The following is a 14,755-nucleotide window of genomic DNA, read 5'->3' as shown; positions in this document are numbered from 1 at the left end:
CTTTCAGCAAAGCCTAAAGGAGCAGCCAAGTTGCCTCTCTATTATCTTTCACAGAAAATAGACTTTCATCTTTCACTCGGCTGTGCCAGGAGCCCTACGTTTCTGCTTTCCAACCCAAGACTTTGAAGTAATGATAATAGCTCCCATTTATAGGGCATCTCTATGCCAGACACTGAAAGACAACTCACATGGCTCTCCCTTTTATTTAATATTGAAAATGTGTTACATACAGTTCTAAACTACTGAAGCATTATACTTTGCTTTCATAAATCAAGTGATAGAGAGCTAGAGAAGGAAAAGTCCTGGCTTCTCTCATCACTTATCCTACCCTGCTGGCCATGTAAACTCATCCACTACACTTGTTTGATATTCCAGATCCTCCCAGTGTCTCTCTAAGGTTGAGGTTTGTTCCTATTTCATAAACAGGTAAAATAAGACCCCTCATGCTAGTCATTCTAAGGAACTGACCATTAACATGAGCATCACATTTTAGCCAACCACGTTCTTCTGTTGGAATAAAGAAGCCTGGATAGTCGAGAAGTGTGAAGGGAAACCCAAAGAGAGCGTTTCCGAAGCTTTGATGAAGCAAAGGCTCCTTCCTTGTCACCTGCCTCCTTCCAGCTGTCATCTCTGTTGCCACAGCACTGACATCTTCCTTCATGCTCTGCCAACAATGCAGGGGTGGACAGTGTCCCCACCATCTCTTATGAGGGATCATGGGACAGCATCTTGGTGTGGTTGTGGCTCAGCATCTGGGAGGGGTTGTTGACGTCCGATGATCCTCCATACACAGAATGCTTAAAGAGACTATTTCAGGGTTGGAGAGAAGAAATGGTGGCTAGGAACCCAGGCTCTTCTTGCAGAGGACCTGAATTCAGTTCCCAACACCTACACAGTGGTTCACAACCATCCTTAACCCCCAGTTCCATGGTATCCAGTGCCCTCTTCTGACTTCTGTGGGCACCAGTCATGCATGTAGTACACATACATACATACATACATGTAGGCAAAATACTCATACGCATAAAATAAAACATAAATAAATAAATCTAAGAAAAAATAAAAAGAGTATAAAGAAACCTCAGGACAGAATGTCATTATATTGGGGGTATCTTTTTGTTTATAATGATGCCCTATTAAAACAAACTATAGTGGTAAATTAATGAAATAGCTAAACTAAAATAAATGTGTACTTTTAAGCCCAAATCCTTTATTTCACTTACATTTTATTCTCATGTAAAAGGAAGGTTTTTCTTTCCTTTTTTTTTCTTTCAAATTTATGAAAATTCCTCAAGACCTGATTTGATTAATGAAAAGTATAGATGATTGTCTATCTCCTGAAGAGCCAGCATATTTTCCTACCTACATGTGGCAACTGGGTTTCCCTTTCACAAAGCAGTATTCCTTCCAAGGTCCATTTATAGAGCCTCAACCCGCTGGACAAACTCCCTCCAGTTTGCTTTCCAGCCACATGATGCTGCACAGAGCAACAGCTCTGTTCACTCAGCATTAAGATGCAGCACCATTCATCTCGCCATTCTGAAGCAGGTTAAGGATCACAAGTGTGCTACCCTTCGACAGTGTGATTAGAGCTCTTCCTTAGAGATGGAGGAATCCAGATACACCACGTGCCTGTACTACTGGCCACATTCTGATAGCTATTTACCCGGGGAACAATGCCTAAAACCTCTGTGATCTGGCAAGCTGATCAGAGCCAACTCTGGTCAGTAGTTAGAAGGAATAGCTCCAGGAAAAAAAAAATAGCTCAGGCTGCCATAAATGATCTTTGTGATTTGTTGGTAGTCCTGGGCTCTCAAAGAGTAAAGGATCAGTGCCCCAGTGGTACCTGGAAGCATGATTTAGGCAAAGGAGTCTTTTCTCTCTTGTGTGTATTCTTTGAACTTTTAAATTTTATTATTTAAATAAACGTCATGGCTTATATTTGGGATTTCCAAGACAATGTTTAGGGATCCTTATAGATAATAAAAATGATTACAGGGCAGGAGAGATGGCCCTTTCAGAATACCAGTGCTCAGTTCCTAGCACCCACATTGGGCAGCTCACAATTACTTATTATTCCAGCTCCAGAGTACCCAGTGCCCTCTTCTGGCCTCCGTGGGTACCCACACAGATGTGCACGTACACAGGCCAGGGTTGGGGCAGGGGACAAATACACATAAATAAAAATAAACCTTAAGTAAAATAAAATGATTACTGTACTGAAGCAAATCAGCATATCATCTTACATAATTACTTTTTGTATAACAGGAGCAACTAAAATCTGCTTATTTAACAAACCTCCCCCAAAAGTACAACCTTCCTAATGATGGTCTTAACATAGGACCTTAGGTCTCTAGGATTACTCATCACGCATATGCTGCTCTCTGACTATATCTCCCCACTTCCTGTTCCTCTCCCCTGTCCTGGTAATCATGGTTCGATTCTCCATCTCTGTATGTTTAACCTTTTGCTTTTGTTTCTAGGTTTTGCTTACATGGGTAAAAAAAGAGGCTCATGAAAGTCTACTGCAAGCTGAGGAGCTATTGGCAATTGATAGCTGAGGCGGGGGAGCAACGGTTTTCTTCTGGAGATGTGGCCCCTCAGTGGCTAGACATACTCCAATACAAACTTCTCTTTTAAAAAAATGTGGGACTATGCAATCTATTTTTCTGATTTAGCTTATCTCACTGGTGTTCTTCTTTTTTATTATTAAACCTGTTAAGGACTTTTTGATGAAAATTTTATTCCATAGGTCCATAGCTTTTGTGGAACCTTTTGATGATATGTGCGAAACATACAAGCATCTCTCTCCAAGTATAAGCTAAAGCAAAATATTATTGTTAGAATAAGAGCAAAGCACTATGTTAGATCTTTAGTGTTGTCTCTAGGAGCTCTAGGCATTCGACATATGTGTGGAAGAACATAGAATTTCCATTGTTAGCATTTGACAGTCACTAAAATCAAAGTTAAAGAAGACTGAGCCCAGTGCTCACTTTAGTCATCCCAGCACCCAGGAGAGACTTGCCTATCCATATTACCTACATCCCATAACGTTACCTACATCCCAACATCCCAACCCATTGTTCTTCCATCACACAGCTCTGAAGCTGCCAGGTACATTGAGGTGAGTTAGAATGCAGTTGGCCCACAGTCGGTAACTAAATATGAAAATTGGACTGAATCTAAATTTCCCAAGGAAATTGACCTGATGCTGGGGTGGACAGTGTTGGAATCATTTGGCTGATGATGCTAATCAGTCACCATTTTGTTTGGAAAGGGAAGCCCAGTAATCAAATAAGTTTAGTAAAATCTCCTGTGTTTACAGAGATCTAGTCAAAATGATTCTACATTTTACTATTTAAGCATCCAAGTGGAAGTCATGCTTTGCCTTTCTAATTGAATATTTGCTTACATGTGTATGACACAAGATCTCTGAATGAAGCAAAATTGTATTCTATCATACTTCTAATGTTTGTAGGTACTGGAATTCTGATTGCTTTTTGTTCAAAACTCCTAAATTTTAAAAAATGTATTTATATACTGTGATGAATCTGCTACCTGTGGTGGTTGCATTAGTGAGCCCTAAACATCATGTCTCCTATTACAAGGATGAGAATGGGGAAAAAAACCACTTAGATGCATTTTATCTTAGGAACACTGCTTAACCCGGCCAATTATCTCACTCCTCCCACTAAAATACTGATAATATAGGGTACCTACCTGCCGCCCACTTTACAGGGTAGTTACAGAAACAATCTAACATATTAGAATGGTGGAACTGAATAGAGGCTTCAGACATTTCTGTTTGAGCTCTGACATTACCACCTACTCTGTGATATCAGGTGCCTGAGAACACACACACACACACACACACACACACACTCACACACGAAAGCCCTGCAGTGGAGGTTCGGCCTGTGCACTGCTCCATTCCCAACCTTCACTCCCATTGGGTTTACAAGCAGAGTCCCTAACAAGGGTGACAACACCAGGGATAGGATCTGCTGCTGCAGAAAGGAGAGCAGGAACAGAGGAGAGAGGCGCTGCCTGGAGGGGGTCCTTAGCCAGGCCTTGGATGAGGTTGGGTCTCAGAGGAAGTGGATCTGTTGTCTCACATCCTGCATGCATTTCCGGAGGATTTCATCTGAATCCAGGAATCTGGAGAAAGGGAAGGACAGCCAGAAGGTGTAGGGAGAAGTGTGTCCTTCCTTCCCTCCCAAGCAGCTTCACCTTTTTCATTTCGTGTGTGTGAGTGCTTAGCCCAAACGTATGTGTGTGCACTGTGGGTGCTAGGAATTGAACCCAAGTCCTCTGGGAAAGCAGCCAAGTTTATTGCCACTGCTTCAGCTATCAAGAACTTTATACCCATTATTTTATTAGCTTCTTATTGTTGCCAGTAGTAATCTCTGTTATTATAAAAAGCAAACATACAGTGAGTGCTTAGATTGGACTAAGTCCACCTACTTACTTATCATGACAGCAATCCTGGAAGAAGGATTCTATTGTTATCCTTGTTTACAAATAGGTGAAGCAAAGATAAATCGGAAAGAAGGAAACACTTCACAAAGCTAGTAAATGGTGCTGCTCAGGCTCAAACCTGGAGCTGGCTGACTCTAGGTTCCTGTTTCTAATTAGTCTGTCGCCCTCTGATGCACTTAATTATTAACAGTTACAGTTCAAACTCAGAAAAGTATGAGTTCAACAGCTATGCGTTACGTTTCACTGTACCACCCAGGACCCATACAAGTAAATCTCATGGAATGAACGGTAAGTCAACAAACACCATTTGAATATTTCACTGAGCTGTGTTTTCAAGACGAGGGAAAACAACACTATCCAAACTAATATTTAAATTTAGTCATCTCAATTCTGATGACTCAGCAAACTGTGGTTTTAAAACAGTAAAAACCTGTCCAGACCCTTTTGGAAGCATTGGTGTCTGTATTTTCAAGAATATCCTGAGCTGGAGAGATGGCTCAGTGATTAAGAGCACTGACTACTCTTCCAGAGGACCTGGGTTCAATACCTACCATCTACATGGCAGCTTACAACTGTCCACAGCTCCAATTCCAGGGGATCTGGCATCTTCATAGATACACATGTGGGCAAAACACCAATGCACATAAAATAAAAATAAATAAATCTTTAAAAAAAGAATATCCACTGAAGCTGGGTGAGGTGACACACACCTTTAATTCCAGTGCTTGGGAGGCAGAGGCAGATGGATCTCTGTGAGTTCAAGCCAAACATGGTCTACATAGTGACTTCCAAGACATACCTACTTAGTAGAGAGACCCTGCCTCAAAACAAACAAACAAACAAACCAGAATATCCATTGGAAAGCACCAGCTGCTCTTCCAGAGGACCCAGGTTCATTTCTTAGCACCCACATGGTGGCTCACAACCAACTCCAGTTCCAGGGAATCCTAGGCTATCTTCTGGCCTCCTTGGCTACCACATGCATACATGGTGCAGAGATCTACATAAAGACAAAACATCTATATGCGTAAAATAAAAAATAAAAATCAATGAAAAATCAATTAAAAGTTCCCTCCTGCCCTCTATCTCCCAGGACGTAGATGAGGGAGGGTGGAGACGAAGAGGACACACCTGCAGTGCTCAGTCTGGCCTGGGACTCCTCGTCTCTGCCCTGTTCCTCCTGTCTCTGAGCAACCCCTTATCCCTCCCACTTCTGTGCTGCCTTCCTTAGACAGAGAAGGCTTCCATAGCCTGCTCAGCATCCTCCAGACATGAGCTTATGGACAATTTCTTATCCCTTTTGAGAACTAGAATGATTTGGGTGTTAGGCAACACACATAAAAATGACCCACACTGTAGAACACAGACTAGACTTTAACCTCAAGAGAACTCTCTGGGCTTCCTTGTGGGGTATAATTTGTCACTTCCAGGTACATTCTCACGTGGTATTTTCACATTACAAAAAAGGGCTTGTTTAGGGTGACTTATAATTAATCCCCATAAGTGAAAAAGACAAAGCTAATTATAGAACTGTAGCTAGTTGGATTTTTTTTTAATTTTTTATTAGCAAAAACTAGAACATTTACTATATAATAAGCACATTTAAATGTGTTGTGCTTTTTCACGTACCATAAATAACCAGTTGAGTGAAAGGCCTTGATTGGTGCTCTTCCTTTCTGTTCAGCTGCTGATGTAGTTTTAATGATAAGAGAACACGTGGAGTTAAAAGTATGGCATACTGCTGTGGCCATTGAGCAACCTGCTCCAGCAGAACACCAAGCAGATGTCATGTCAATGCTTGCCCCATGAGGGAAAAGTTAAAAGCTGAGAGGAAAAAGGGGGATGTCCTTTGTGAAGTACCTCCAGAGAGGAAACAATCACTCATACACTTAAAAACTCAAGGGAATGGTTGTTGCTGTATTGTAAAGAATTGTAAACCTCAGAGAAAATCCAAGTGCACTGTTTAGCAAGCTCCAAAGGCAACAGCAGGTTGGGTTCCAGCAGGGGAGGCATTACAGCCTCCTAAATAATCAGCGGGCTGGAAAAGACTACATTAAGATGAACTCGCTCCCAGTGCCATTGATTTTTGATAAGGTATTTCAGAAAGTGATACACACACTGACTGCCTACCTATGTGAAAAGATGGGTTATCAATAGCTCTTTATCCATGGTCAGTTTCTAAACTAGTGTGAGTTAAAAAAATCACTGAGGCAATGGATTTGAGACTAATTTTAACATTAGCTTGAAAAAAAAGCATAATTTATAAAGTAAACATTCTAGACTGGGAAGCCAAATATAAATTCCTTTTGGATGACATGAAGCTACGGATTACTAACGTATCTATATGGATAATCCCTCCTTTAGAGTGGGTAATCCAGAACTGGATACAATTATTTACATGTTAAAAGTGATGGTAATTATTACATGACACTGGTTTCACTAACTCCATAAAAGATGTTTTTCCTTCACCAACAATTCCTTATAAAGACTGTTGCGACGCATAAAGTTTTGGGGATTTTGGGGGTAGAGAAGAGAGTTCTAATTTTTAAAAGCACAGATAAAAACATGATTTCTCATGTTTGGGGAAATACTTCTTTGCAATTCTGGCATGAAGCGATGTTAGTGTAGTAATTTGCTGTGTTCCACGGTCCCAAAGATGATGTGTCTTGCTTGGCTTCTCTCTCACACAGCAACCATCTACTTTTGCTTATGCAAGACAAATCATTAAGAAGGAAGGCTTGGGCCTCAGGGGCCTGAACAAAGGATTTACGGCAACTCTGGGACGTCATGGAATTTTCAACATGGTTTATTTTGGCTTCTACCACAACGTCCGAAACATGATTCCAGCTAGTAAGGTAACTATTTAATAATTTAAGATCTGCTAGGTGGAAAGCCCACCGATGTTCTTAGCTTCGCCTATACAGTGTTTATCATGTCCCACCAAACTCCCATCCGCTATCTATTTGACTCCATCAGACTGTTTATTGAGTATTGTTATTTCCCTTTCAAATCCAGAAACTGAGGCTTGTGGAGATCAGTAGTAAAGCTGACCTTGAACCCAAGTCTTGATAGGAAGGATAATCTCCACGAAGAATGTCTCATCTAGATATGAATGCTTTTTTTGTTTTTGTTTTTGTTTTTCAAGACAGGGTTTCTCTGTGTAGTTTTGGTGCCTGTCCTGGATCTTGCTCTGTAGACCAGGCTGGCCTCGAACTCACAGAGATACGCCTGCCTCTGCCTCCCAAGTGCTGGGATTAAAGGGATTAAAGGTGTGCACCACCGCCACCCAGCTAGATATAAATGCTTTCAATTCATCTCTAACAGAGATTTCTGCAAACTGTGTTATCGTTTCTACCTCACTCACGTCACTGTCTCAAAAACATGGAGTTGTTTTGTTTTGCTTCAAACTTTAAATCAGTGCAGCTCACAGGGGAGATGTCAGGCTATATTTCAAATTGTGTGTTGATGCTCACTTGTAAAATCACTTTACTTGATTTAGGTAAGGGATAAACCAGCTCTTCTGGAGTCTTGTTGCAATATAACAATGATGATTATCACATTGTCTTTTTATGATAATTTACAGAAGCCAACAGTCTTCCAACTCCTACAATATGAAGCTAGCCTATGGTGTACTTGTAACTCACACATCGTTGTGTTTTCCCTCCATGAAGCTTGACATTCGTGATGACAATTCTGTGTTTTAGATTCTAGAAAAAGCAACTCATATAACATTAGAAAAGTGTTTGTTTCCCCAAAGACTTGAGGCAGCTGTAAACGGTATACAATTGTGTAAATTATTTATACAAATTAAGAACAGATATATCTTAATATACTTATGACTGTATTTTAATGTATATGTTATTAAAGTAAAATGAATTCATTTACATTTAAGAAAGAAATTCAGGAAGATAAGATGTATATGTAGTCAGATATTACTAGATATTTTTAATGGAAGGGGGACAGAGGAATCAGCAAGTTTTAGAGGAGAAAAGAGAGGGTAATAGTGAATATATTCACAGTGCATTCTATACATGTGTGGTAGTTTGAAAGAAAATGGCCCCCAAAGGGAGTGGCATTATTAGGAGGTGTGGCCTTGTTGGAAGAAGTGTATCATGGTGTGTGTATGGGAGGGGGGTTTTGAGGTCTTCTACGCTCAAGCTACCTAGCCCAGTTCACTTCCTGTTGCATGTGGATCAAGATGTAGGATTCTCAGCTCCTTCTTCAGTACCGTCTCTGTCTGCACACCACCATACCCTGCCACAATGGTAATGGACTAAACCTCTGAACTTTAAGCCATCCTAGTCAAATGATATTTTCCTTTATAGGAATTGCCTTGGCTGTGGTGTCTCTTCACAGCAACAGCAACTGTAACTAAGACAATACCCAAGTGACTCAGAAGTAATTCAAGAATTCACAAGTAGTGGCTCATGCCTGTAACCTCATCACTGTGGAAGTTGAGGCAGGAGCATCACCACTAGTTTGAAGCCAGCCTGAGATATATAATAAGACTCTATCTTTAAGTCATCAATACATAAATATCTACAAGTTCAAACTTTATTCTAGAATTGAGCAGTCTACAGGGATTACAGTTACGTTCTGCATAACTAAAACAAGCAGCTTCTTTATTTTCTTAAAATAGCGCACACTCCTAAAGCAATAGAAGGAGCCAATTTTCTTGCCTGCTTGAAAACCAACTTTGTTTCTAATATGATTATTTTTATTTCAATAAGAACTTTAGCCAGGTGGTGGTGGCGCACGCCTTTAATCCCAGCACTCGAGAGACAGAAGCAGGAAAATTGTAGGCCAGCCTGGTCTACGAATCGAGTTCCAGGACAGGCTCCAAAGCTGCACAGAGAAACCCTGTCTCAAAAAAAAAAAAAAAAAAAAAAAAAAAAGAACTTTAAGGAAGCACCTCTCTTGGGTTGAAGAGAAGGCTCAACCGCTAAAGACTGGGCTCACAACCCACATGTCAAGTGCCTCCCTCTGTATATCCGGTACTCTGTAAAGTGTGCCCTATTCTCAAAGGGACGCTCGTGAAGGAAGCCACGAAAAAAGGCCACTGAACAAGCATATTGAAAATGTTCTATTGTATTTAGATGGGCGATGTGCTGACAGTCATTAGTTAATAATACTTTTAATCATGTATGAAAATGCTTTCTAAACTCTCAGGTTCCATTTTTCTAAATTTGGACTGATATTCTAAGAGCAAATCCCATCACAGTTTTGAGCATGTAATAAATCACCATTGTCTAAAAACAATGGGTTTTTCTCACATTTATCCCTCCAGCATGCCAAGGTCTGCGCTGCTGTCATCTCCTACTCCATTTAAAAAGCACGTATATAAATGGAAGTTAATAAGGACAGGGGCTTTTCTTGAATTTTTTTTTTTCACTGCTGTGTCCTCAGAGATTAAAACAGTGCCTGGTACAGAGCAGATCCTCAGAAAAAATCTCTATTAAATGAATCACATGAAGGAAGGAAGAAATGACTGGAAAATGTGTTTCCTTTCACGGCGCACTTTAGGGATACCTTGGCATTTGGGAGAGTCACTATATTAATTGATGTTAGTGTATAGGAAGCTGGGAGAAAGCATATGGTCGAAGGGCTTAGAGCTAGAGTGGGTCTCACCTTAACCAAACAGTACACCCAAGAAAAAGGAAATACCACAATAGGGTCTTTGTATTCAGAAGGTGAGATGTTTGGTTTTGGAAATGCTTCTTAAAATGGAGATTTTCACATTGCCGAGATAAGTTTCCCCCGGCTGCCTCGGGAGACTGCCAGAGCAGGCATTTTGGCAATAACCAAAATCGTAATGACCTCAGCAGTGTAGACAGGCAACTGCTGTGCAGGCAAAGCTCCAGAGACCAGAACGGAAAGGCACGGCGTGAACTGCTCTCCCTGCTGCTCCCTAGACTCGGTGTTTCTGTCCACTCTTTTGGTTAGTAAAATGTCAGTGGGTGTTTAACAAATACGTTTCTGTTAACTAGCATCACCTACATTGAGATTAGACTAATAAACAAAGGCTTAATTTATTAACCAAGACCCTAAGGAATATTAAGTTCTCTCCCAACTCTTTAAGCAAAAGATACGGGCTGGAGAGATGCTCAGAGGTTAAGGACACATGTTGCTGTTGCAGTGGACCTTGGTTCAATTCCCAACACCCACCTGGCCACTCACAACCATCTGTAACTTCAGTTCAGGGCATCTGACACCTTCTTCTGGCATCTGGGGGCAAGCATGTGGTGCACATAAGTGTAGGCAAAACCCTCAAGAACATAAAATAAAAATAACTGTAAGAAAACCTTTTAAAGATACATTTTGATCACTATGGTTCTAGCTCTTTATTTTATTTTTTTTGAGGGATAGTCTTACTATCTAACCCCATTCTGACCCTGAACCTACCATCTAGGCCAGGCTAGCTTTAAACTCATGATCCTCCTACCTCAACCTCTTGAATGGAATTGGAACTGACTTTTTAAATTGTGTTCTAATCCTTGCTTATCAAGCTGAAAACTCAAAACGAGGCACTTCTCTCTCACACACACCATCCAAGGTAGCATATGGTAAGGAAGCTGCCAAAATACAGTTTATAATTATTTTTAAAAGTAAATATTGCCTGGTGTGGTGGTTAACACCTATAATTCCAGAACTTGGGAGACTGAAGCAGAGGGATTGCAAGACCAAGCAGGGCTAAGTAGTGAGTTCAAGGCTAGCCTAAACTACAAAATGAGATCCTGTCTCAAAACATACATACATATTTAAAAAGTGAAAGTCCAATAAATCCTACTGTAATCCTTTCTCTACAAGTTATCACTGGTGGGGAAAGCCAAGGAATTGCTTCCTAGCTATTTGACTATCAACAATTTCAAATCTTGACCCACTTTGGGCCGTGCTGAAATCTGCCATGTGGCTCAGAACGTCATTCCCACACTTTAGTTTCCAAACTAAAACAACTTGTTTCTTTTTGTTTAATGATCTTGGCACTTGGGCTCCCTCTATGAGAGGAGTGTAGAAAGAATTCTGTGCATAAAGTCTGGGGTCATCAGGTCTGAATACCCGCCTAGCATGTATTTATTGAGTGACTGACAGGTGCCAGGTCCCGTGATGAGTACCAGGGAATGCAATAGTGAGAAGCTGTCACAGAGCTTTCAAGATAAGAGAGAACAATCAAAAGCAAGAAAACACTCATGGTTATGAATGATCCGAACCTGGAGTCAAGAAAGACTTCTTCCCAAAGAAATGGCATTGGAGCTGACAAGCAAGCTAGCCTCTAGCCAGTGACAGTACATGGACACAAGCATTCCAGACATATGGAACATACAGTATCAAGGCTTTAAATTTGGAAGGAGTTGGTGGTCCTGGATAAATGAAAGACACCCCCATGTAATGAATGCAAAAAGGTCAGGCCAGGAATCCAGCTGTCTAAGGCCATACTGACAGTTATAGGACACACTGAGGATTTGTGTCTTTACATAAAAGCACTAATGTCTTAATCCATTGTCTGTTACTATAGCAAAATGTTTGAGACTGGGTAATACATAAAGAAGAGGTTGATTCGGGAAGCTAAAAATTAGGTGCCACATCTGGTGTGGTTCTACCTCACAATAAAGTGGCAGGAGGAAAAGAAAAACAGAAAGTACACGTGTGTACTTTGGGAAACAAGAGCCCAGGCATTTCACAACAACCCCTTGTCAGAGTAACACTCAAGAACAGCGTTGACTCCTTCTCTAAAGTAGAGCTTCTGTGGCACAATCACCTCTGAAAGCGCCCTCCACCTCTAAGTACCATTACGCTGGCAATTAAATTTCAAAATTTAAATTTCAAAAGGAAATCGCATTTTCGAGACACAACAGGGCAAATACACACACGCAAACTCGCATAGACCGTGACATCATGCATAAGACCTGAAAAAAGGTCAAACCGTGCAAAACAAGTGCACCAAGGGTGTGTGGGGCGGGGGGAGTGTCCAGAGTCCCACCCATAGGCAGGAAGTTATTTGCAAATAGTAGCCACTGTAAGAGGAAAAGTCAGTTTTCTTCAATGGAGTAACACTGGTTATATCAGCCACACTACAGGACAGGTCTTCTACTTAGGAAGTGTTAGCCAACACAGATGGACTCCATGTTTATAGTGGCTTTTTTTTGAGTGTGTGTGTGTGTGTGTGTGTGTGTGTGTGTCTGTGTGTGTCTGTGTGTGTGTGTGTCTGTGTGTGTGTGTTTGCTAAGAGTGAATAGTTGGTCAAAACAAAAGGAACTCAATGTTTTGGGGGTTTTGTGGACTTTTTGTTTCATTTTGTTCTGTTTTGTTCTTATTTTTTTTATTTTATTTTTGTGAGTTTTTTTTTTTTTTTAAGAGAATGGGGGAAGAGACCGAAGGAAATAGAATGTAAAATTGTGTAGGTAGGGAGGCAGAGAGAATCTGGGAAGAGTTAGAGGAAAAGAAAAATGACCAAAATATTGTATGAAAAAAAAATTTAATGAAAAAATGGTAAAAAGCGAGAAAGAAGTTGGGTGTTGGGAGATCTGGGAGGAGCTGGGGGAGGGAGAATAATATTATAAAAATATATGTAATTCTCAAAAAATAAATTTTTAATTGTAAAATCAGTTCTAATGAGGAAAAAGGACCCGAACCAGACTGGCTAGGAAGCCAGCAAGACAGTTTAAGCAGAGGATCACCTGACTGCTTTGGTTCCGGTGTAGTAGTAGAAATGGATGGAGTAGTCATAGTGAGAAAAAGTCAGAACGCACACATGGAAACTATTTCAGTATGAAATTGTAGGGTCTGGAACCATAGGGCTCATGGTGAAGACAAGGAAAAGTAGACAGATTGAGAAATAGTCATAAGAAATCTCCAGGATGTAGCGATAGAATATGTGTGTGTGTGTGTGTGTGTGTGTGTGTGTGTGTGTGTGTGTGTGTGTTGAGATAACATGTTGAGGTGATAAAACAGATACTTAGATTTTTGGTGAGGCAGCTGAAAGGGTGGTGATGCCCTTCTCTGGGAAAAACACATTAAGAGAAACCAGCTGATGGAAAAAAGCACAGGCTCAGTCAGAAAACTGGGTCTAACTGCATTTGGGACTGCAGAATGCAGACATGGAGTCTGTTGACTGAACGTGGGTTCTGGGGCTTGAGAGAAGGGGTCTGAGCCAGAGATGCATATCTGGATATCATCCATTAACCTCCATGGGAACAGGGGGGCCCATCATCCCTTCATACTTCAACAACCTTGAGCCAATCACTTCAATGCTCTGAGCTGCAGACATTTTCATCTATAAACTAAAAAGCTATGGTTGTTCTGTATGTCGGATAAAGCCATTTAGAGAATTAAAATAAACAATATACAAAGTAGTTTATAAATGTTAAGAGGCCATAAAAGTGTTAAGTGTTGTGGTGCTGATGACGGCAATGGGAAGCAGGAGAGGTGGTGTGGGCTGTGGTGGAAGCAGTTAGCATGTAGAATTGCGTGAGCAACTTTTCCCTGGGACTATTCTTTTTGCACTTAAATGAACACTATGTTTTCCTTGCTTAGAACAAAGTCATTGATTTTATGTGCTCTGTAATCTAAGCCTGACTCAAAACTGGGAAACCAGTATTCTTTAAATTTAAACCATAATAAATCAATCCTTTGTGAAGGGGAAGGTATGATAATCATTAAAACATGTTGAAGAACGTCATCGAGTTGTTATAAACCATGATGAAGAGGTGGTGCTCCTTGAAGGCATTATCCTATCCTTGCTGTAGGCTGTCTCTTGCCATTCACTCTGGACAGTTTGTTTACAGGGTTATTGTTTCAATTCCCTCAACCAGCAATTGGTCATTCTCTTGTTCCAAGGGAATTTGAGATTTCATCAACTCTAACTGGCATGAGATATTTCTAGATTTTTCTTTAATTTTTTTTTAATCTCTAATGCCTTGCAGAATTTTTCCATCTTCAAAGGATTTGCTTTTGCAAGAAACAGTTCATAATGATTAGCTCTGGAGTAAAAAAAAAATCGAGAGGCATGTGTGTGTGTGTGTGTGTGTGTGTGTGTGTGTGTGTGTGTGTGCGTGTGTGTGTGTCAGAGAGAGAGAGCATTGAGTATGAGAAAGTAAGTGGTGGTTAGGAGGGAAGTCCTTACTATATACTCTCCTGAACTGTTGAAAGCTCTTACATTTAGTATGTATTAATTTTATGATAGAAATAAATCAATAAAATTTTAATAGAACCTTATAAAACAGAATGCCCAAGTCACTTTGGAACATTTTAATCAATTGTAAAGTATGTCTGCAGAGGT

At 40.5% G+C, this 14,755-nt stretch overlaps 1 protein-coding gene across 1 annotated transcript in view; it reads left to right on the top strand.

Annotated features, from left to right (window-relative positions):
* The window catches only part of Slc25a21 (solute carrier family 25 member 21), a 482,653-nt gene that overhangs the window by 450,144 nt on the left and 17,754 nt on the right, over positions 1-14,755 (top strand). The window contains exon 7 of the mRNA XM_059279867.1: positions 7,170-7,334. Coding sequence (XP_059135850.1) covers positions 7,170-7,334 — 165 coding nt within the window. The remainder of the gene's footprint in view (positions 1-7,169; positions 7,335-14,755) is intronic.

The sequence above is a fragment of the Peromyscus eremicus genome, chromosome 14 (assembly GCF_949786415.1).
Source record: "Peromyscus eremicus chromosome 14, PerEre_H2_v1, whole genome shotgun sequence".
NCBI classification, from domain to species: Eukaryota; Metazoa; Chordata; class Mammalia; order Rodentia; family Cricetidae; genus Peromyscus; species Peromyscus eremicus.
This window is presented reverse-complemented; position numbering and strand designations above follow the sequence as displayed.